Raw genomic sequence first — 23252 nt, 5'->3', positions numbered from 1 at the left:
ATGCGACCGTCGCATAGTGCACCACCAAAAGCCACATTACCACCATATAACCTGACAGTTAGTACCAACACCTACAAACTAGGAGATGTCATCACTAGTAAGTGTTTTATGTTACATTATCTTGACGAAGATTCCGAGTTGTATTGTCTAACTCTTTGTAAACGTTTTTGGTTTGAGCCTTCCTGAGGAAGTTAAGTCTTTTTTAGTATTATTTTCACTATTATGTTTTTTTTTATATTGTTTTTTTTTTTTTTTATACCTAATGGCTTAAGTTTATGCTTTTATTAATGGTTAATGATATCAGTTAATTTATTTTTATATACATCTTAACTTTTTAACACACACTTTAATTGCCATTGACGCTGAAGGTTTTTAATCCACTCTTAGTAAAAGAAGTTTAAAGCAGAGCAGTCCTTTATATTATAATTTTACCTTTCGGATTTGCTGGTTGCACTGTCTATCTGTTGACGTTTCTTCAACGTTAGTATTTCAAAACATTTGTCTTTAAATTGTACCATGTTACAATTAACTTATTTCTTTCTGTAACTTGTAAATTATATTTTCTGAAGTTGACCCAAGATTTTTGAAATTCCGAAATAAGCATAATTAAAATTATGGTTTTTGAGTGTCAACTTATTATCAACGTTAGACTAAGTGGTGATATGGGTACCATTTGTGCTCTAAATGTAAAGACCGCGCTTTCTGTTTAGGTTTGCGCTTTCCTGGTAAACGGGTAAAACCAAATAGATTAAGGACTCCATTGTTACAGAGCTTTTCATTCATTTGTATGAAGTAGTTATCAAAGGTACCAGGATTATAATTTAGTACGCCAGACGCGCGTTTCGTCTACATAAGACTCATCAGTGACGCTCATATCAAAATATTTATAAAACCTAATAATTACAAAGTTGCAGAGCATTGAGGATCCAAAATTCCAAAAAGTTGTGCCAAATACGGCTACGGTAACCTATGCCTGGGATAAGAAAATTCTTAGTTTGTCGAAAAATTCAAAGTTTTGTAAACAGGACGAAGCGTATTAACTTAAAACAAACTAAAATAGAGGTGTCAGACCACCAATTAAAAGTCCCTATCTGTTCAACCAAATTTTGCAATTTTCATAGCTTTCTAAAGTTTTTGTCTTAAGTTTAACCTCTTACAAACCAGGTATGTCCTGAATCGTACAGGTATCACCTTTCTTCATGCAAATTTTCAGCATACCTTTAATGCCATATAAGAAAGAAGAGACCTTCCGAATGGATGTACCACTAAAAATAACCCCTGGTTTTCTTGAAATCTTAAATTAGTATACTATGGAGCGCAGTAATCCTCAATTTTTAATGTCAAATCATAGACATGTAAATTTGGGCTCAAAATGGTCTTAATATATTTCTCTTTCACCAAAAGTTTCATTTCTGCAAATTTGTTGGGTAGTTGAAGTAAACAATGACATCAAATGCACTATTTTTTGTCCGAGTAGGCCTACTTTCACATACGTTCTAAATTTGAGGGAGTAATTGGTGGTGTGACACCTAGAGCTCGCTTCATAAACGTACCTTTCTGTTTTAAACTCGAGCAACATTAATATACGTTTATAACGCTACATTTTGCTAGTAACACTTCTAAAATATGTTTATTGGCATTTCTTGAAAGCCTTGTCTGCCCTTCGAAGAATGAAGATCTATTAAAGAAAAGTAATGTTTTTATTTTGAAAATACCTTGACCTCGCAGAATAAATGTCACAAAAATCCAGTATGGATTTTTAAACTCATGCTTTATGTCGTTGGATGCTCTTGCGATATTACTTTATCATATATTTAATACTAAATTCAGTACCCAGTACCAAACGAATCTCCCCTTACATATCATGAATCTGGTTTTGTTAAAATATAGGATAAACAGACCAATACATGGCAAAATCCGTATCGCATGCTGCACTGAACTCCCATTTTTTCATACTTTTATCTTACATAAACGAATTATTTCAGTGTCCAAATGTTAATTTTTTCTATACTTACTGTATATATTTAATAAAACTATTTATCTATTTATCTATTTATCTATGATAAACTAATTTATGGTATCATCATACCCTCATACATGCAGGCAATGTAAGATATATGTCTTTTGAAGATCCCGTTCTCATTTTCGTAAATATTCTTGACAGTGCTCACTCCCTATACAAAGAAAAAGTTGTAGGGATGATCATCTTAAACTCCTCATAAAATGATCAAAACTAAAATCTAAAACCCGATTCTGCCAATGTGGACACCGTGGGTAACTGTACACAGTTATGTGTTCTGTATTGTTGTTTATCTTGTTTTGTATGTCTTTATTCTAGGAGCAGTCATTTGCTGTTGGTTGTGTGGTCTGTTGTAATGGCCAACACGTTTATTTTATGAAATTCTGGTCCATTAATGCATTAACCTGATGTAGATTACATGCAGAAGAGGCAAGAAACATCCATTCTTTACATTCACATGTTGTTGTTTTTTTTCTGTCACAACCTCTGTAAAAATGATGTTTTAGTTTCTATTAAACGTTTATCAGTTATCCCTTCTGAGACTATAACTAAACAGAAGTAATAGAAGCTTTAGATATCTCCTTTAAAAGAATAGTGAGTGTTTGGATGATCATCTCAACCTTTTTGAACATTGAGTTGTAAATTTAAGTCCCTCTTCTCTCAGTGTTGAATACCAAGTAAAAACTGGGCTATATTAAATAAATCTGAATGCCTTTCAAAAAATTAAAACGGGATACCTCCATTTCAAATTTAGTCAACAGTTTCAGAACTCTATAAATACTTCCTGTTTAAAAAAAACCACCACACAATCAACAGGTAGATTCATTCTATTTCAACATACTTAGACACATATCACTTATTTTTTATATCTACTAATAAATTCAGCTTGAGTATCTTGACATTTTGTCAGAATATACTTGCCTTTTTCTTCTTCTAGTTACACTTCAGTCATCTGAGACAACATTTAAAGGATATATTATAGCAGCTAAGGACAATGCAACCAGAAGTATAATTCTGGGACGTTTTACGGACGCTGCTACAGGCCAAACCTTAAATTGTGGAACTTCGGTAGATACCATATAATTTAACACTATATGATAGAGTATATCGTAGTTTATCTAAGTGAACTGATTTGTATCAATACAAAACACTACAAGATTGTAAATATATATGATATTTAATTATGGTTATGAGTGATACGCCATGTATACTGAGTGCCAATACAAACGCAACGTATTATATTGTAAATTCATCAAATCTTTTTAAAAGATATTTGCACAAAAGTTCTATGATGCATTCCTTTAACATTTGGATACACAACCAATGTACACGTTATTGAAGTCTAAAGTTTTCAGCTTCGAAGTTTGCCTTTTAATTAAGTTTTATTATAAAAAATGTACACTGATTGCATTTTATGTTTTCACACTGAATCAAATGAAAATCATAAATATTAAACATCTTTAATTTATGTTTTAAAATTTTCACTTTACAATACTAGTATATAAATATATATCCTTTTGGTATAAATTTGTTTAGAATTGAAAGGAACTATACGTTGTTTAACGTTTTTATGAACTCTCAGTATAAATCCATATTTACTGATAGGGTGAAGGTGCAGTCACTCACAAATATGGTCAACTAAATTCCTCTATACTGTTCAAATGGGAACCGACAGCTGATACAATTGAACCTATTGTTTTTATGTAAGTAAAAGCTAAACGTAAGTATATAGATATAAGAAGGTGTGGTATGAGTGCCAACGAGACAACTCCCCATCCAAGTTACAATTTGTAAAAGTAAACCATAATAGGTCAAAGTATGATTTTCAACACGGAGCCTTGGTTTACACCGAACTGCAAGTCTGCAAGCTATAATATATAAAGATGTGGTACGAGTGCCAATCAGACAACTCTTCATCAAAGTCACAATTTGTAAAAGTAAACCATCATTATAGGTCAAATTATATATATATATTATTAATTCGTATATTTTACGATTTTGATTCGTTTAGGGATAGTCACATGTTAAACTATATTTTCGAAGGTAGAGAGAAAACGGCGGAGAGCAAAAAGCATATTGCACAGCAAAAAGCATATTGCACGGTTATTTTTAGAATATCTAAAAACCGATACACTTTGTGGCGTCATGTAATGAATTTCAGGATATTAATTCAACGTTCTGAAACAAACGATATCTGTGATCGATTATTTGACGAAAAAAATACATCAGATGTCAAACAAATAAAAAAAGTAGATGAAATAACAAGTAATATTTTAATTGTTGTTGTCAAGGAGACAAATATATGATATCTATCTATATAAAATTCCTACAAAATCAAATGACGATTTTGATACATATATGGTCGGAAATTAATAATATAACAAATATAGCCTTTGTATGAGGTCAATACAGGATATATCGACCCAAAGAAGTATATCGACCTCTGACTTCGTCCTCCGTCAATATACTTCTTTCAGGTCAATATATCCTTGTTTCGACCTCATACAAAGGCTATATTTGTATAATTGTGTTTTCCCGCGTTTCGTTTAAGTATAGCGGGGAAATATTGTATTGACGGGTACGGGTCGTATAAATATATAATAGGGTGACACATAGTGACCAATGGGTATACTTTCTGGGACTGTAACGTTACTTTTTTCCTGATCCCCGTTCTTTGTGTTTTTCTATCGAGCATGACGGGCTGTCGGCAAACTAAGATTATGTTTGCGTTGTTTATATTTGCCACGAGTATGTAGTGAATACTATATACAACTCGTCTAAACATCAACCCAACAATGTTAGATATGTAAATTTGCTTTCGCGAAGAACAAAAAATTTGCGAAAGCAAATTTACAGTTCTAACATTGTTGGGTTGATGTTTAGACGAGTTGTTTATACATAATGTATCACCATCATTGCTGGTGATCCGATGGATAAATCTGTTGTAGAGTTGTCACTGACTCAGACGTACTTGTTAATACTATATATATATATATATATATATATATATATATATATATATATATATATATATATATATATATATATATATATATATATATATATATATATATATATATATATATATTATTAATTCGTATATTTTACGATTTTGATTCGTTTAGGGATAGTCACATGTTAAACTATATTTTCGAAGGTAGATAGAAAACGGCGGATAGCAGTGGTGGATCTATTGGATTTAATATTTTGAAAAACATTTAGAACCAAAACTATTTGTTATCATTGAAAACAATATAATACTGGAAACGTTAGTCCATGCTCTGTGTGTAACCTTATTTCTGACAAAAGATCAAGAAAAATTATATATGGAATATCGAATAATTGCATCAACTTTCATCTGATTTATCCGCTAAAAGAATATGATATTTCAATTATTTTGTCCTGAAAGAAAGTTGCATTGAAATTTATAGTAATTACAAGATAAGAATACATCAACATATCATTCTTTCAAAGTAAAACTGAATCTTACTGGTTGTATTGTTAAATGTTTTAGAGCAACAGTTGTAGAAGTGGAGATATCCTTCTGGATGGATATTAGTACAGAAGTAGTTACTCCTGAAATACCAGTGTCACCTCTGCCACCAACAAATGTATCAACTACAATAGGAACAACAACAAGTGTAACTATATACTATAATATCATAACAAAGCAACACTACAAAAATGGACATCACCATAATTTTCTTCCATATCGCTATCTTAATAATGTTCCACAAAAGGTACAATGGGTTAAATCCGCGTTCATTTTTTTCCAACAAAGTCCATCATTGATTTCCCGACTTTTACTGCATCATCATATTGATGCAACCACTGAACATATAGTTCATTGGTGGAACTGAGTATAATACTGATGCTTTTACTGAACATAATGAATAATCCACCGAATATTAAGAAACCGGGACCACTGAAGGTAATACATAATGTACTGCAAATAATATTGAATCTACTGAACATAATGTCGAAAGTACTGAACATAATGCAAAATGCACTGAACATAAAGTCAAAACTACCGAACATAATTTAAATACTACTGCACATAATAATGAAACTACTGAACATAATAATCATATCACCGAACATAATGTCAAAACTACTGAACATAATGTCAAGACTACTGAACATAATGTCAAAACTACTGAACATAATATGAAAACTACTGAACATAATATAAATACTACTGAACATAATGCATAAAGTACCAAACATATAAAACAATCAACATAAGAAGACAGTCATGGCGTTCCATACGTATATGCAAAATCTATATCTCTGCTAGAGTGCAAATAAGTAAAGCCTCTAATGTAGTCATATTAAGGTGGTACCCAACACTTTCACTAAAATTAATTTAAGTATTTACTTAACAAAAATATAAAAATTTAAAATTTTTTGAAACCAACCGTTTTGCCAGAAAAATTACACTGGTTATATCGCAAATTGACAAACACCAATTTTGATCATTGAGAAGCTAAATATTCCTTTTACAACACAACGTAATTAAAACGTTTAGCTGACTTTACAGAGTTATCTCCCTGTAGTGTTAAAAGAGGGACGAAAGATACCAAAGGGACAGTCAAACTCATAAATCTAAAACAAACTGACAACGCCATGGCTAAAAATGAAAAAGACAAACAGAGAAACAATAGTACACATGACACAACATAGAAAACTAAAGAATAAACAACACGAACCCCACCAAAAACTAGGGGTGATCTCAGGTGCTCCGGAAGGGTAAGCATGATTACAAATCCGGTAAATAGTCTAATTCGGTAGGTCACATTCATGAAATAGTGTTAGGTACCACCTTAAATCTTTAACAAATTTGCTTCATTTAAAGCTTTAAGATAAGTTATAAGACTAATTTTCGGACCCATTCTGCCACAATACCAATCATTATCAACGTTTACTTGGACAATATCATACTTTGTTAAACACTCTGTATTATGATAACACATTCGGAAACTGAACAGCATAGAAGAACGCAAAAATCTAGGTATCAAGTGTTATAAAATGATAATCTTTCCTTCACAGGCCGTAGGGTAATGGAGAAAAATTAGAATAATACCTCACTTTTCAAACGCCGATCAAACTTGAGACACAGCCTTTTTTCTGAAAAATTTGGTAGTATGAATGATTTATATGCGAAGATCAATCAACATATTCAAATTTCACACTGCAATAAGTGTTTTGTTATCTACAGTAACTGTCAATTAGATACACAAAAAATAATAGGCTTTGGAAAACAGGGGAAGGGCTGAAAATGTGTCCTGTTACCAAGTACCTGTGTCCTGTATTAAGGATTAAGAGAAAAGACTGGTCGTATCGAGTAAGATTAATGTTTTCGTGTAAGGCGGCATGTGTTTTGTCGATCATCAATAGATTAAGGAGAAAAACAATGGATATTTATCAAAAGTATTTGGTTATTTTTAAGGTACCAAGTGGTTCCCTTCCAACTGATTCTGAGTGTGGAGCTACGAAGGGGTGTTTTATAGATTGTACTGGTACCTCTTGTAACTATATTGTAACCTGGAGAGATAATGGTGATGCAGTGGACTTTGAACTGTCAACAAAACTACAAGACACAAACAATAAATGGATTGCCATTGGCTTCTCGAGTGACCTAAAAATGGTATGACACACAATTAGACCGATATGAATTAGGCCAAAACAAGTCTAGGTAGAGTTGATTATAAAGCTTATACTTTGATTAAACTCCACAAATTCAATTGCTCATTTTTCTTTATTTGCTTAAAAGTAGAATCTTTTTTGCTTGAAGGTAAGTATAACTTATGTTTGAAAGTAAGCACAACTTTTGCTTGAAAGTAATTTATAAACAATGCATATGATTAGCTATCAATAATTCTCGTCCATTACTATGTAGCTAGTAGCATATCAGTCATCCTTATTCGTGGTTTTGTTTCAAGTTTCCAGATTATCTTCAGTGGACTATCAATGTAAGCGGCAGAAAGAGAGCAACTTGTGTTAATGCAAAGTTGTGTTTTTGTTTTAAACAAAACTTTACGAAAACCTAAAACAAGACACTAAGCGTGCTGAACAAATATTTGGATAAAACACAATACAACAGGGTGCGCTGTTTCTTAACAAAGACCAAAACATGACGGAAGTATTTACCCGAACAGTTTATTTCAATATATAAGCTTCTATTAAGTACTGGCATTAAACTATACTTTTTTTCAAGCGTGTCGAAACAAAACCACATTAAAAGTGAAAAAATAAAAAGAACTTCAATTTCCAAACTTCGTCGACCGGGATGATGAGCGAAAAACAATTGGGAATGCCACTAGAAAGTGAGGGTCTATTTGATAAGGCTAGCAATTTAGCTTTACAGTAGGCCACAAAGAGGTGCTGCATCGATTTTAACGCCCCGCTCTGAACACATATGTGTCACAAAAATAAAAGTTCCTTTAAATACATACGAAGTGTATATGGAAAACATATTTTGTAATATTAATTTCACTAAAACATTATGACAGTATTTATTCCTTATGGAATAAAGGTTTTAGAATATTTGTCCAATAGGAACAAATATTATAGAATAGTTTATAAAAAAAATCCATATTAGGAGGGAAAAAATATATGTTGACAAAGGTTACGAATTTCAACATCCCTCAAATTCAAACGGACGCCCAAATTTGGAAAGGGTTTTACTTGCGAAAGGAAGGAGACCAACATGACTTATTTTTGTACACCAGTCACTCTTAGGATTCGCATGAGTATAATCAGCTCTGTATCTTCTGGAAGGTATGAAAATATAGGACGGATAAGGGTAAAACAAATACTAATAGTTTAGCCTTATCAAATTACTAACAAAGTGTAACCATTTTTTCTTGCAAGAATATAATAACAATCTTCTTTCTACAGGGTGACGATGAAGTCGTTTCCTGCATACTTTTTGGAAATAATACGAGTGTCCTGAGGAGCTTTAACGATGGCAAAAGGAATGTTCCAGTCGCTAATGTAATTATCTTAAATTTAAAATTCTTTTAAAGTGAGGAAATAAAATTTGTATCCATTATTTATTTTTTTGCATTGCACATTTTGCTTCAAACTTTTAGTATTACTTTCAAATTCAATGCTGTTTAAAATAATTTTCGTTCAGAAAAATATCTGATCGTACAAGTCTTTTGTATGTGATCAATATTCTCAAATTCATTATGATGAATTATTTTGTAGCCTGCGGAGGGATTATCGAATTACATAGTTACAGTTCAAGATGGAATTTTCAGATGTAGTTTTAGAAAGAACAAACGATTAACAAGACAAAAGAGGCAAACTTCTAGGTCGTTGTTTGTGGATTTAGACAACGACTTTAATGTTATGTTTGGCACGGGACCAGCTTCATCAGGTAAATAAATGATTAAAATTATTTTGAAGGTTTTTGTACTAAATGTGACAATAAATGGTTCCATCGACTAACCTAGTACATCAGATTGAGAGAAAAATAGAGTTCTAGATCCCAAACCTTACATGGTTATACTATACATATAATATAACCTATTCAATTTGCACCCGCTATCAAGTCATGAAAATAATTGTAAATATGTCCCCCGCCATCCCCGCAACTCTTCTTTAAAACATGGATAAAACATGGATAAAACATTTATATACTAGTATAACATCAAATTGCACGAATATCACATAAATCCTTAATAGAAAGGAGTCCATAAATTCAAATGAAAGTCCTTTTACTGACTCTTAGTGCTAGTCTGTATTTAGTCCGAGATTACTCTGACGTCCAACGGCTGTTTTTTTTGTCTGGCAAAACAGCCGTTGGACGTCAGAGTAATCTCGGACTAGTCTGTATTGAGAAAACAATTCTCGCTAGCTTTATTTCACTTGTTGCACGTCTTACGTTGAAAGAAAGTCGGAAGATACCAAAGGAATAGTAGTATTCAAACTCATTAAGACAAAAACGAACTAACAATCCATTGGAAATATAGGAAGTGGTAGCTGGTCTTATTCTCGACTCTCTATTTTAGCAATTAGATTTTACACAGATAACCTTTATCTATAAATAGTCGAATCTTCTGGAGTAAACAACAACGTTAAACGATAATAATTCATAGCGTGTGACCTCACGTGTGTGGTAAAATTTGCTGATTGATGCACGTGGCTATTCTAGTAAATGAATTAATCTACAAAGCGAGAGCACTTTCCATTTTAATCAGCTAAGAGTCGAATAGCCTTTTTGAAAGGCTAACGCTTGTGATATATATCTTTGAATGTGACGATGTAACCATGACAAGTGAAACATTTCCATAGCCATAATGGACGCAGGCAACGGTCAATAAAATCTTGATTACGTACGTAAAACAGTAGTAGAAATATCTCTTCTTTTTTTTTACAAGTAAATATCTTTTATTACATATCTGCTGTTTAACAATTTACTCGGATTACAGCGTTATCCCGAGTATAACTGTTAAAGAAATATCTCTTTACCATTACTTTATATGTATGAATATGTTCGGTGTGATTTTAAGGTGGTGTCAAACAGCTAGGGAGATAATTGTTTTGTCGATAAAAGGAAACATTTTCGGACGCATACTGTCGAGAGAAGAGATTGCACTGGCTCTAAGATGAAATGACCTTTCAAACAGGCTCCAACAAACATACTTGAATTATCACTGAACTAGTATATATATTTATTATATATAGGGGCCAGCTGAAGGACGCCTTCGGGTGCGGGAATTTCTTGTGGCATTGAAGACCTTTTGGTGACCTTCTGCTGTTGTCTTTTCTATAGTCGGGTTGTTGTCTCTTTGGCACATTCCCATTTTCCATTCTCAATTTTATGGAATGTATTCTATGAAACAATCAACAGTTTAGGATCCAAAATAAGATGCGTATTGAAAGCTTTCAATAATTTTATCAAGTATGAATTAGGATGAAATATGTTATTAAAATTGTATTAAGCAAACTAGACTTCTTAACACCTTAAGGAGGCTCGCGGGTATAAGATTTTCAGAAAAAAAATAAACATTAATTTTTCATTACAAATTTTATTTATTACCTTAAGTAGTTGTTACTTTATCATATGGTACAAAAATCATTCCAAAACATCAATTCGTGTTGGCCCCAGCGGACTTTTAAAATGTAGATATCATTGAAAAAGCTCCTAACTATCTCCCTTTGGTGCAAAAATGCCATTTTTTGGCATTAAAATTAAACTAACTTATTTAACTCATCGGTGACCTAGATTTTTTATTGTTGTTTTCGAATAAGCTGTACATAAACTAAATAATTGTAAAATTCTAGCGATTTCTGTAATTTAGTTCTTTTTTTATTTCGATATTACCGCTATTTCTCCTATTAGCTCAACAGAACAAAAGGACATGAACAAAAATGTATGCTTCTTTCGAAGGCAGATTGTGAGCGTAAATGAACGGTGACCCCATTTTTTTTATTTCATTTTTCTATTAAGTATAAGATAAAGTTCATTTATAGAAAAATATAGACAAATCCTATATTAAATAAAAAAATTCATTTAGACCCGCGAGCCCCCTTAACACATGGCATGGGTAAAATCTCTTCTCTTTGTTCTTACTGTGCTATAATCTGAATAATGCACAGCTAAGGTGATCACTAACTACCTCAGATATACTGCACAGTTCAAATCTATTCTTACCTTTAGGAGCATTTTCTGGATTCTGAAATGGGTGTGACAAGTATTCTATAAAATTAAAAAATATCAACGATTGTAGTGAGACTAAAAACGTTTCGTTCTCCAAATCAAGGATTAACAGCCTATTCGACCCTTTCCCCCTAAAAAAAAAAAAAAAAAAAAAAAAAAAAAAAAACCGAATCCGCCATCTGACTTGAAGTTCATACAAGTTGATAAATTAAACACTTTGTACAAACATCGTAGTTTCAAAATAAGAAAAAAAAATTATGGATTGATAGTCGTCACTTTTAAGTGCCACATTTCGGCTATTTCGTGGCGCCCAGTTTTTATTGGCAGAGGGAGCCGGAGTGCCCGGAGAAAACCACACACATTTGATGGGAAAACTGACAGTCCTAATCAATTAATATTGGAGTCGAAAACCCCATCACGGGCGGACTTTGCCCTCAAACCATCAGTGTTGACTGTCTACTGATTACTGTAGAACTACTTAGACTTCTTGGCAAACGAGGCCCCTGATGAAAAAAAAGGTTTCTCCTTCCTTTTTATGCCCCACCTACGATAGTAGAGGGGCATTATGTTTCCTGGTCTGTGCGTCCGTTCGTCCGTCCGTCTGTTCGTCCGTCGTACCGTTCGTTCGTCCGTCTGTCCCGCTTCAGGTTAAAGTTTTTGGTCAAGGTAGTTTTTGATGAAGTTGAAGTCCAATCGACTTCAAACTTAGTATACATGTTCCCTATGATATGATCTTTCTAATTTTAATGCCAAATTAGAGGGTTTACCCCAATTTCACGGTCCACTGAACATAGAAAATGATAGTGCGAGTGGGGCATTCGTGTACTGGGGACACATTTTTGTTTATTATCTAAACAGGGACATGAAATATTTTATTTTATTTTGTGTACACAGAGTAAAATCAAATCAGTGTTTCAAAGTCAGAACAGATAATAACGATTTTTTTGTAGTTTATGCCAAAAAAGAAATCATGTACTTAAGAATATTCAAATAAATGAAATCTGGTTTGAATAAGTTTTAGACTCAATGAATTGCATTACGATTTTTGGCATATTTTTTATGAATGGCTTTCATTTATTTTGACTTTATTGAACCATAAAACTAATTTTTGACTCTTCACATTGAATAATCCGCGAAGCGGATTATGTAAAATGTGAAGAGTCAAAAATTAGTTTTATGGTTCAATAAAGTCAAAATAAATGAAAGCCATTCATTATAAATAAATTTCTATGAAAAAAATAGGCTCTAAGAACTTTTAATACTATTTATATTAAAACAATAACAACATACACACATGTTGGCGTATGAATACACAACATCAGATTGGGCGTGTCTCCATAAAAATTGATAACATTGAAAATAAAACTAATACTTTTAACCAATCAGAAGACAGTAAATACACCAAATTTATTTATATTCCTATAAAGGGATTATTTGGGTATCGAATTTAAATTTGAGGTCAGGGAGGGGGAGGGGTTAAAGATTGGATAGCGAATCGTTGTTTCTGTTTATTTAACATTTTAAATTTATGTACTAAAATCTTCCTCGTTTCATCTTTCTCCAAGCATAAGGAAAGAAAAGCAATTAATCTTTACTCAATAACACCGATTTAAAAGTACAATATGTCAAAGTATTAATCGTCATTTATTGCAAGAAAAAAAAACCGAATTAATTTAACAGAAACGATAGAAAAAAATTACAATTAAATCGCAAATAATGTAAAAATTGAGGAAGGAGCCTAAATATAAAAAAATAATAATTTAAACTAACCAACCTCTCACTACATAAAGGCTCCTTTCTTTACTCTACAAGAAACTTAATTCAGGAGCCGTGGATTGCGGAACATCGCTTGCATATTGCTAAAACGTTCACGTAAATTGATGGCGTCATGTGTTAAAATAGTTATTGACCAATCAAATCGGTATATTAGATTTAATCTGCACGCTCGTGTGACCCTTTAACCTGAACTCCTACGTCGTTCGGGTTAATCAGGTCACCCAAGCTGTGCAGATTAAATCCAATATACCGACTTACTTGGTCAATAACTAATAACATATTTGTATGAGCGATGATTCATGGTAGGACAGAATATTTCGAAATCGACCTCTTCAAATTTTCCTAATTCTATAAAATTTTACTTTTCAAGTATAGGATTCAATGATCATACGAATACTCGTGTTTCTTAATGATTGTCACCCCTGTATTGTTTCTTAAAATACAAACACTATTTGGTATTGGTCCTGGGCATCGTAAAATGTTATATATGTTGAAACCCGTTAGTCTCCAGTTTGCTCTCTTATTCTACTTCTCTTACGAATAATTCAAATATTAAACATGTATTTCTTTCAAATAACAATGCAAACTATATCTGCAAAACATTGGTGAAATCTAATGTGTAAACTTCAGAGTGTTTTTTTCCAGTGTAGGAAAAAATTGTTTTCAGCACAGACTGCTGGAATTTGAAAGATAGTTTATAACGATTCAATTCACAAACCTGGCAGTATTTCAATTATATCCCTTACCATAAACACTTTACTACAAGGTCTTTGTTTGATTTATTTTTAGGTAGTCTTGTATCCATACATAATGAGAACCCAGTTGTTACTCCAGGGAAAGTAGATTTTCAGTCGTTTACCGTTATAGGAGATACCGCTAAATACCCATTAGTAAAAGTTCACGGTAATGCAAAAACTATATACTAACAGTAGCTGTATATCTATGTGCATATAATTTATAGCTATAGTATGATTTGATAAATATAAGCAACAGTATACCGATGTTCAATTAGCCAAAAAAACAATTTCGGTTTAGAAACTAAAACTGAGGGAAACAAATTAACTTTCAGAGGAAAACAACAGAACAACAGAAACACTGAACTGCAACAAAAGCAAACGTCAACATCAATAGAAACGAAATATTTGAAAACAACTGCCATATTCCTAAATTGGTAAAGGACATTTTAAGAAAAATGATAGGTCGAACCTGGTTTAATGGCTAGCCGCTGATGTGACAACTTGACAGGAATACAGTACAAGTACCCGCAAGAACACTCAAGACAGAGAAATACATACATAAATAATATATTATACATTTCAACATGTAAACCACAGAATAACAACAGACACCTCTGATGAAATTAAGACAGTACACCAGGAATTCACAACCGAAACATAAAAATCTGCAAATACAGAAGAGAGCGAAAAAAAGAAAAGGGCAATTTCCACAGGACAATATTTTAAAGTTGATGATAGATTTTAATTAATCAGCAGTGAGAAAAAATAAATCCCACTTCAAAGTGATGATCAAACAACACATGGAAAAAAGAAGATTGCTTAATGATTTTATTAATGTTTTTAAAGTTAAATTTTGGTTATAAATCTTTGTTCTCTCTCTTATATTGAACTTTATTTCAAAGTGTAAGGTGTCAGCATGCCGGAAAAACATAAATTAAAAATATTTTGGACTTGAAAGGCGTTTTTAATTGTTATATAACATACATTACTGTTTTTCTAGCATGTCTGATGATCATTGCTTGGATATTTTGTACTGGAATAGCTATAATAGCTGCGAGGCATTACAAACCCGTATGGTCTAAATCGTCATGGTTTAATCAGAAAATATGGTTTCAGGTTCGTACAGTATATATTTCCACAAATAAATCCTTTCAAAAACAAAATCAATTATTATAATATATATATGAACATATCATAAATCTTAATTGCTTTGTATCGTGTACAGTGGACTTTTGAACAAAATCGTGTTTATTTTTCTGGTTAGTAATGGATCTTTACACTAAACTCATTGAAAGATGGATGTATACTGATTGATATTTTAATCTTATATACATGATGTTTGAATGGTTGCTATTTGCTTTGAGCTATAGCTAGCTTTCAGTCGCTGCGAACATTCTCAGATCTGTACTTTTTGACTTAAGTATTTTGTGCTTTGTATGTATTTGATGAATTTAGCCCTTTGCCACGAAAATTGGTAACCACTGAAGTAAATGAACCAACAATAATGTGTATGGTTCATTTCCAACAAATCGTTTAATCTCGTTGAAACAACAGACAACCGAATAAAGTGACGCATCCCTATCACACATATAACTCGAGTACAGAAATGATTGAAATACTTTTATAAAAATATCCGTATAAAATAAAGTGCAATGAATGTTTATACTGTTATATATCACTCAGATAAAAGACCCAAATACCTGACATAATTTATATATTTTAAAAGGTTATTTTTTTAATTCTTAATCTATATTCTAGAATCTATAAAATAATGGTCTTTCAAATATTTTAACGAAAAATTTCTCAACGGAACATCTTCCAAATTAGATAAAAAAGGAATACAAGAATTGGACATAACAACAAAGATGTTATTACCTTAAATGCCGTGTGAGATTTCGAAATGTTTTCAGCAGGACAATATATTCTAATTCCCATATTTTGTCGTTCTATTGTAGATTCATAGGACATTGATGGTTACAGCAATGATACTGACGGTTATAGCCTTTATAACTATTTTTGTTGAAGTTGGAGGTTACAGTGAGGTATCAATTCAAGCATCAATACACTAATGATTAGTTTTAATCAATATTCATTTTAATGTGGTATGAGTGTCAATGAGACAAATTTCCATCCAAATCACAATTAGTAAAAGTAAACAATCATAATTTTTTGTCAAAGTATAGTTTCGAGAGTAGGAGAACCTTTTTAAAGCGCAGAATTATCAGACATTTTACCGAAAAGAATTAGATCTTTTAGCGCTGAAGTGTAACCCATTTTAACGAAAAGTAATGTCATCAGTGTCAACTTTATGCCAATGCCATTTTTTTTACAGAGTTGCATATATATCTATTTCAAACTATGACTTTATGCTGATTTCCATAACAGCGTTACGATAAAATCAAATACAATTTAATACAGTTATTTCAATCACGCTTTTCATATTGTTTCATTGCAGTATAGGTTACACTAAGATATAAAAAATCAATACAATATGAACTTTATTAATTGATGTCTTGCTCCAGTTTGTTAAGATAATTTAAATGGTTTCTCATTAATTTAGACAAAATACATGCACTAAATTATATCAGATTATTTCCACCATTTTCTGCTGCAAACAATGTCAAATGGTTGAGTTTTGGGTTAGATCTTTAAATAAAAATAACACTTTATGAATGTGTTAGTACGTTCATCCGAAGGGTTTTTCTAAATTTACCTTCATAACTTACTTATTTGGATTTTTTAACGACCTTTAGTGGTTATAAATCTCTAGCACAATCGACCCTGGCTTGCGAGGTTCCCGAGAATTCTACCAGTCTTAACAGCATGAAAACTAGTAGTTTAATGACTTTCGAACAGCGGTATAACTACTGTTGCCTTTATTTATCGCCACCGGACCGAAATCTCTGCTAGTAGACAATCTTTCCATGAAGATTTTACCTGTCCTGTAGCATAACCGCATGAAAACTAGTAGATTTCTGACTTTCGAACAGCGGTATAACTACTGTGTTGCCTTTATTTTGCGCCTTTTATGGCATACCTTCATAAGGAACGGCATTTCCAAACATTTGCTGTCAACGATTGCCTAAATACCCAAATATGTGGAACCATTCAGACATACCCATATTTTGCATTGCTCCCAAATTGTAACAAATTCGTATTGTCTGATAGGGAACATCGAAGATGCAGACCTTTCTAGCTTAATTTAAATTGCCCAATATAATTGTGAAACTTTGAGCGTACAAGAAAGATGATAACTGAAGTAGAGTGATCTAAGTTAACACGTTCTTAGGTGACGAAAACAAAGTTTAAACGTGTGATGTATTGATAATTTATAGGTCTCTGCACGTCTGCAAAACAGCAAGTCATAAAGATTGCGTAATATAGTTTGATTTTTCAGGTGTATGCAAGACCAGGAAAAGAATATCTTCCTGCACATCCAGTTTTAGGAATTATAGTTACCATATTGTGCATTTTGAATGTAGGTACTATGAATAGTTTTTTGCCAAAAATGTTTAATTAATTTTTAAATACAAGCATTTGTCTTAAGTTTTAGCAGTACATTTGTAGTACAAAGCTTTAATTGTTTTTTTTTTTAGAACCATACAAAGAATTTGAAATCGAGGAAATATTCAAAAGACATATTTGTGACCGTTTGTATGTGTGTATGTTCACTGGAGGGGAATGATTCGGTCGAATAATTTAAAATCCAGTCAGTCGGTGGTTTATAGATTTAATTATATTCTTTTAGTGGTCGTATGCTAAGATTATCACATGTTATCTTTTTCTTCTGTTAATAACATCGTCACATGTGCTTCTTATATTATGTTCTGTAACTATTAAGCACTTGTTAATAAGTATACACTAATCATCAAACATCTAATTTTGTTTTAATTGAAACCATTTTGAAATTATGGGGTGCTTTTAATAATGATAAACTCATATTTTCTATTTTTGCAGCCAATTATGTCATTGTTTCGTCCTGGCCCAACAGATAAAAAACGCCCAATATTCAACTGGGCTCACTGGGGAGTTGGCATGGTTGCCCAGATTCTAGCCAGTAAGTTGTTCGTTTTACGTTATTCATTTTAAAATCAGGTGAAAATAAGGATATGTGAGTAAATACAAATATCATCTAGAATGACCAATGGTCAATACCACATTCCACTATCTGTAAACACCCATCTTCTAAAATGAAAACACCAAAAACCTCCAATTTTTTTTTTAATTTGCATTAACAAAGATTATAACATGTGCTAATATACAAAAATAAAGGCAGCGATAGTATAAAAAATTTCAATTGTCAAAAAATCGATAGGGTGAAAAAACGAGGGAACGCATCAACAATAAGAGAAAACAACAGAACCTCATTGAACTGCAACAAAAACAAATTCCAACATACTTGAAAACCAACTATTTGATAACAACTGTCATATTCCTCACTTGGTATAAAACGTTTTAAGAAAACATCGACGGTTGAACCTGGTTTTATGGCTATCCAAATTTCTCGCTTATATGACAATGTTCAAAATATCGCTAAAATGACAACACTAAGTGACAAGAATACAATACAGTTCAGTTCAAATAAACGCAAGACCACAATCGGGACAGAGAAATACATAAATATATAATAAATTGTAAAATATACAAGTTCTAAACTTAAAGACATCGTGTTTATTTATGTATGCGGTTATATTTGTTAGGTATTTAAAAGATGAAAGTTATTTTTATTCAATTACAATTTAAATTTACAGTTATAACAATAATCTTTGGAGTAGAATTACAGAAGTCAACAGCACCAAAGTATACAGTATGGGTTGTTATTGGATTTGTTATCTACTATGTCATTATGGAGATTACTCACAAAATCGTGGACAAATTATTTAACAGTCAAATGATTAAAGGTATAGCTATTCAGTCTTCATATAGATAAATTAAGAATTTTATCTGATTGTAAAAAAGTAAATAGTCGATGATGGAATTTTGCTAACTATATTATCATCTTTGATGCTTTAGTTTAAATATTTCATGCTTAATTTGTCAAGAAAAGAAATTAACATCGTAGGAATACTTAAAATGCCAATATAATTAAAGAACTAGATGTTTGCAGCTGCAGACATGAAAGTTGAAATGACACTGGGTGGTTCTCAACGGAGTTCATATAATGTATCTCTACCAAAGTTGGATGATAAAGACAGGAGTACTAACAAGGTAATCATTAAAAAACACGAAGAAAATCAACGTGATAATTAAAATTAAATAGATAGAAGACATACATATCGCTTTAAGTCATATCATACTTCAAATTTAAAAAAAAGTTGAATATGTTTTATAAACTTGAATGGCTAAAAAAACGGCCGAAAAATACCAAGGGACAGTCAAACTCATATAGATCGAAAATAAACTGACAACGCCATGGCTAAAAATGAAAAAGACAAACAGACAAATTTAAGTACACATGACACAACATAGAAAAATGAAGACTGAGCAACACGAACCCAACCACAAACTTGAGTCCGGAAGAGTAAGCAGGTCCTGCTCCACGTGTGCCACCCGTCGTGTTGCTTATGTCATTACAAATCCGAGGTCACATTTACGAAAAAGGAAGAGGATTGTGGTTACGACGTAAGGAATATATCCGATATCATCTGTGAAACGGTTATTCTTTAAGGAGGCTCGCCGGTCTAAATCAACTTTTTTTTCTAATATAGGATTTTGCTATTTTTTTCTATGATTAAACTTTATCTTATACCTAATAAAAATATAAAATAAAAATATGGGGTCACCGTTCATTTAAGCTCACAATCTGCCTCCGAAAGAAGCATACACTTTTGTTAGTGTCCTTTTTTAGCTCAATTGGCCCTTCGGGGCCAATTGAGCTTTTCCCATCACTTGGCGTCCGTCGTCCGTCGTCGTCGTCGTCCGTCGTTAACTTTTACAAAAATCTTCTCCTCTGAAACTACTGGGCCAAATTAAACCAAACTTGGCCACAATCATCATTAGGGTATCTAGTTTAAAAAATTTGTAAGGGTTCCGCGGAACCCAGTGTCTCGCCTATTTTTGCTGTAAATCACAGGCTCAACAACAATGAGGAAAAAAATCAATAAAAATATTCCTCTTGTTACTATTTTATGATTGTAAGAAAATCTAAGTCCATTTGAAAGTAAATTACAGAAAAAAACAGAGTAATCTTTTTACAAACTTTACTTCTGGATACAATCTTATGATCATAAATAAGGTTATTTCCAAGTTTGGTACAAACCCAGGATAGTTTAAGAAAGTTATTTAAATTTTAAAAACTTTAACCACAGAGTGAATGTAATGGTTCCCTGCAGAAAAAACTAAGTCCATTTATAAGTAAAATACGGAAAAAATTGAATTTTATTTTTACAAAATTTTCTTCTGGATACTATCTTATGATCATAAACAAGCTTCTGTCCAAGTTTGGTACAAACCCAGGATAGTTAAAGAAAGTTATTAAAATTCTAAAAACTTTAACCACAGAGTGAATGTAATGTTTCCCCGCAGAAAAAACTAAGTCCATTTATAAGTAAAATACGGAAAAAATGGAATTTTATTTTTACAAAATTTACTTCTGGATATTATCTTATGATCATAAACAAGCTTCTGTCCAAGTTTGGTACAAACCCAGGATAGTTTGAGAAAGTTATTAAAATTCTAAAAACTTTAACCACAGAGTGAATGTTTTGTTTCCCCGCAGAAAAAACTAAGTCCATTTATAGTAAAATACGGAAAAAATGGAATTTTATTTTTACAAAATTTACTTCTGGATACTATCTTATGATCATAAACAAGCTTCTGTCAAAGTTTGGTAGAAATCCAGTATAGTTTAAGAAAGTTATTAAAATTTCAAAAACTTTAACCACAGAGTGAATATTTGTTGACGCCGCCGCCGACGCCGACGACGACGGAATGTAGGATCGCTTAGTCTCGCTTTTTCGACTAAAGTCGAAGGCTCGACAAAAATGTGTGGTGTGACCCGGCAAACCAACCAAGATGGCCGCCATGGCTAAAAATAGAACATAGGGGTAAAATGCAGTTTTTGGCTTATAACTCAAAAACCAAAGCATTAAGGGCAAATCTGACATGGGTTAAAATTGTTTATCAGGTCAAGATCTATCTGCCCTGAAATTTTCAGATGAATCCGACAACCCGTTTTGGGTTGCTGCCCCTGAATTTGTAATTTTAAGGAAATTTTGATTATTATCTTGAATATTATTATAGATAGAGATAAACTGTAAACAGCAATAATGTTCAGCAAAGTAAAATCTACAAATAAGTCTACACGACCGAAATGGTCAGTTGACCCCTTTAGGAGTTATTGCCCTTTATAGTCAATTTAATCATTTTTTCGTAAATCTTAGTAATCTTTTACAAAAATCTTTTCCTCTGAAACTACTTGGGTATTTAGTTTAAAAAATGTGTCCGGTAACCCTGCCAATCAACCAAGATGGCCGCCATGGCTAAAAATAGAACATAGGGCTTAAATGCAGTTTTTGGCTTATAACTCAAAAACCAAAGCATTAAGAGCTAATCTGACATGGATTAAATTGTTTATCAGGTGAAGATCTATCTGCCCTGAAATTTTCAGATGAATCAGATAACCCGTTGTTGGGTTGCTGCCCCTGAATTGGTAATTTTAAGGAAATTTTGATGTTTTTTGTTATTATCTTGAATATTATTATAGATAGAGATAAACTGTAAACAGCAATAATGTTCAGCAAAGTAAGATTTACAAATAAGTCAACACGACCGAAATGGTCAGTGGACCCCTTTAGGAGTTATTGCCCTTTATAGTCAATTTTTAACCATTTTTCGTAAATTTTAGTAATCTTTTACAAAAATCTTCTCCTCTGAAACTACTTGGCAAAATTAAGTCAAACTTGGCCACAATCATTTTTAGGGTATCTAGTTTAAAAAATGTGTCCAGTGACCCGGCCATCCAACCAAAATGGCTGCCACGGCTAAAAATAGAACATAGGGGTAAAATGCAGTTTTTGGCTTACAACTAAAAAACCGAAGCATTTAGAGAGAAACTGACAGGGTTCAATTGTTTATCAGGTAAAGATCTATCTGCCCTGATATTTTCACATGGATCAGACATGTTGTTCGAAATTTTGCCGTTTTTTGTTATTATCTTGAATATTATTATAGATAGCGATAAACTGTAAACAGCAATAACGTTCAGCAAAATAAGATCTACAAATAAGTTTGCATGACCAATATAGTCAATTGACCCCTTAAGGAGTTATTGCCCTTTATAGTTAATTTTTATAATTTTTCATAATTTTTTGTAAATTTTTAGAAAATATTTTCCACTGTAATTACTGGGCCAAGTTCATTATAGATAGAGATAATTGTAGCAACAAGAATGTTCAGTAAAATAAGATCTACAAACACATCACCATCACCAAAACACAATTATGTCATGAATTTATCTGTGTCCATTGTTTAATATGCACATAGACCAAGGTTATCGACACAGGCTCTTGAGAGCCTCTAGTTTCTGTTGAATTAATAGAAGTATTGGTAATATCGAAATAAAAGTATTTATGAAACAGATATTTTAACAAATTAAGTTCAATTTTATTTCAGGTTACCTTGCTGAAAAAAATCCTGCTTGCTTTACATGTAGTGTGTTCTTTGGCGTTCACCTTAGCCCTCCTGCTGTTGGTGTCTTTGTATTAATAGTCAAATTTAAAGAAGGACAATGAAATTATATGTGTATACACATTCATTTTTTTCAATTGATAATAAGAATATAATCGTATGACAACGAGTTGTTTAGTATACGAATGAATGACTATAATAATATCCTTTTCGAAAAAAAACAACAAGATGTTTTTGAAGTTCATGCGATGTTGTTTGTTACCTTTGCGTGTCTCTTCCTGAATGAATTACAAGAATTGAACATTGGTAAACCACTGTGGCCTTGTTTTACTTATATGTGCCTTTTTTAACATTTTAACAGTATGCAGTATGTTGTGTTTGACAATCTTTAAAGAGTACATTTTCATCAGAGAATACAATA

The 23252-nt window shown here is 32.2% G+C and overlaps 1 protein-coding gene across 1 annotated transcript; it reads left to right on the top strand.

Moving 5' to 3' along the window:
• LOC139485574 (putative ferric-chelate reductase 1) lies at positions 1-23106 on the top strand. Its single transcript, XM_071270202.1, has 15 exons — positions 1-97; positions 2958-3088; positions 3626-3723; positions 5535-5661; positions 7470-7667; positions 8921-9016; positions 9233-9404; positions 14256-14369; positions 15204-15319; positions 16159-16245; positions 17601-17681; positions 18161-18260; positions 18955-19104; positions 19311-19411; positions 22817-23106. The coding sequence occupies exons 1-15, from the start codon at positions 1-3 to the stop codon at positions 22907-22909; spliced, it is 1761 nt and encodes a 586-aa protein (XP_071126303.1). The 3' UTR covers positions 22910-23106.
• Positions 23107-23252: the final 146 nt, after the last annotated feature.

The sequence above is a fragment of the Mytilus edulis genome, chromosome 1 (assembly GCF_963676685.1).
Source record: "Mytilus edulis chromosome 1, xbMytEdul2.2, whole genome shotgun sequence".
Lineage (NCBI taxonomy): Eukaryota > Metazoa > Mollusca > Bivalvia > Mytilida > Mytilidae > Mytilus > Mytilus edulis.
The sequence above is the reverse complement of the archived record's forward strand: the minus strand, read 5'-3'. Positions and strand labels throughout refer to the sequence as shown.

Coding starts and splice junctions, on each gene's coding strand:
- LOC139485574 (XM_071270202.1), top strand. CDS start 1: ATGCGACCGTCGCATAGTGCACCACCAAAAGCCACATTACCACCATAT. Junction 14,370..15,203: donor CCCATTAGTAAAAGTTCACG/GTAATGCAAAAA, acceptor CTGTTTTTCTAG/CATGTCTGATGATCATTGCT. Junction 19,412..22,816: donor AAGACAGGAGTACTAACAAG/GTAATCATTAAA, acceptor ATTTTATTTCAG/GTTACCTTGCTGAAAAAAAT.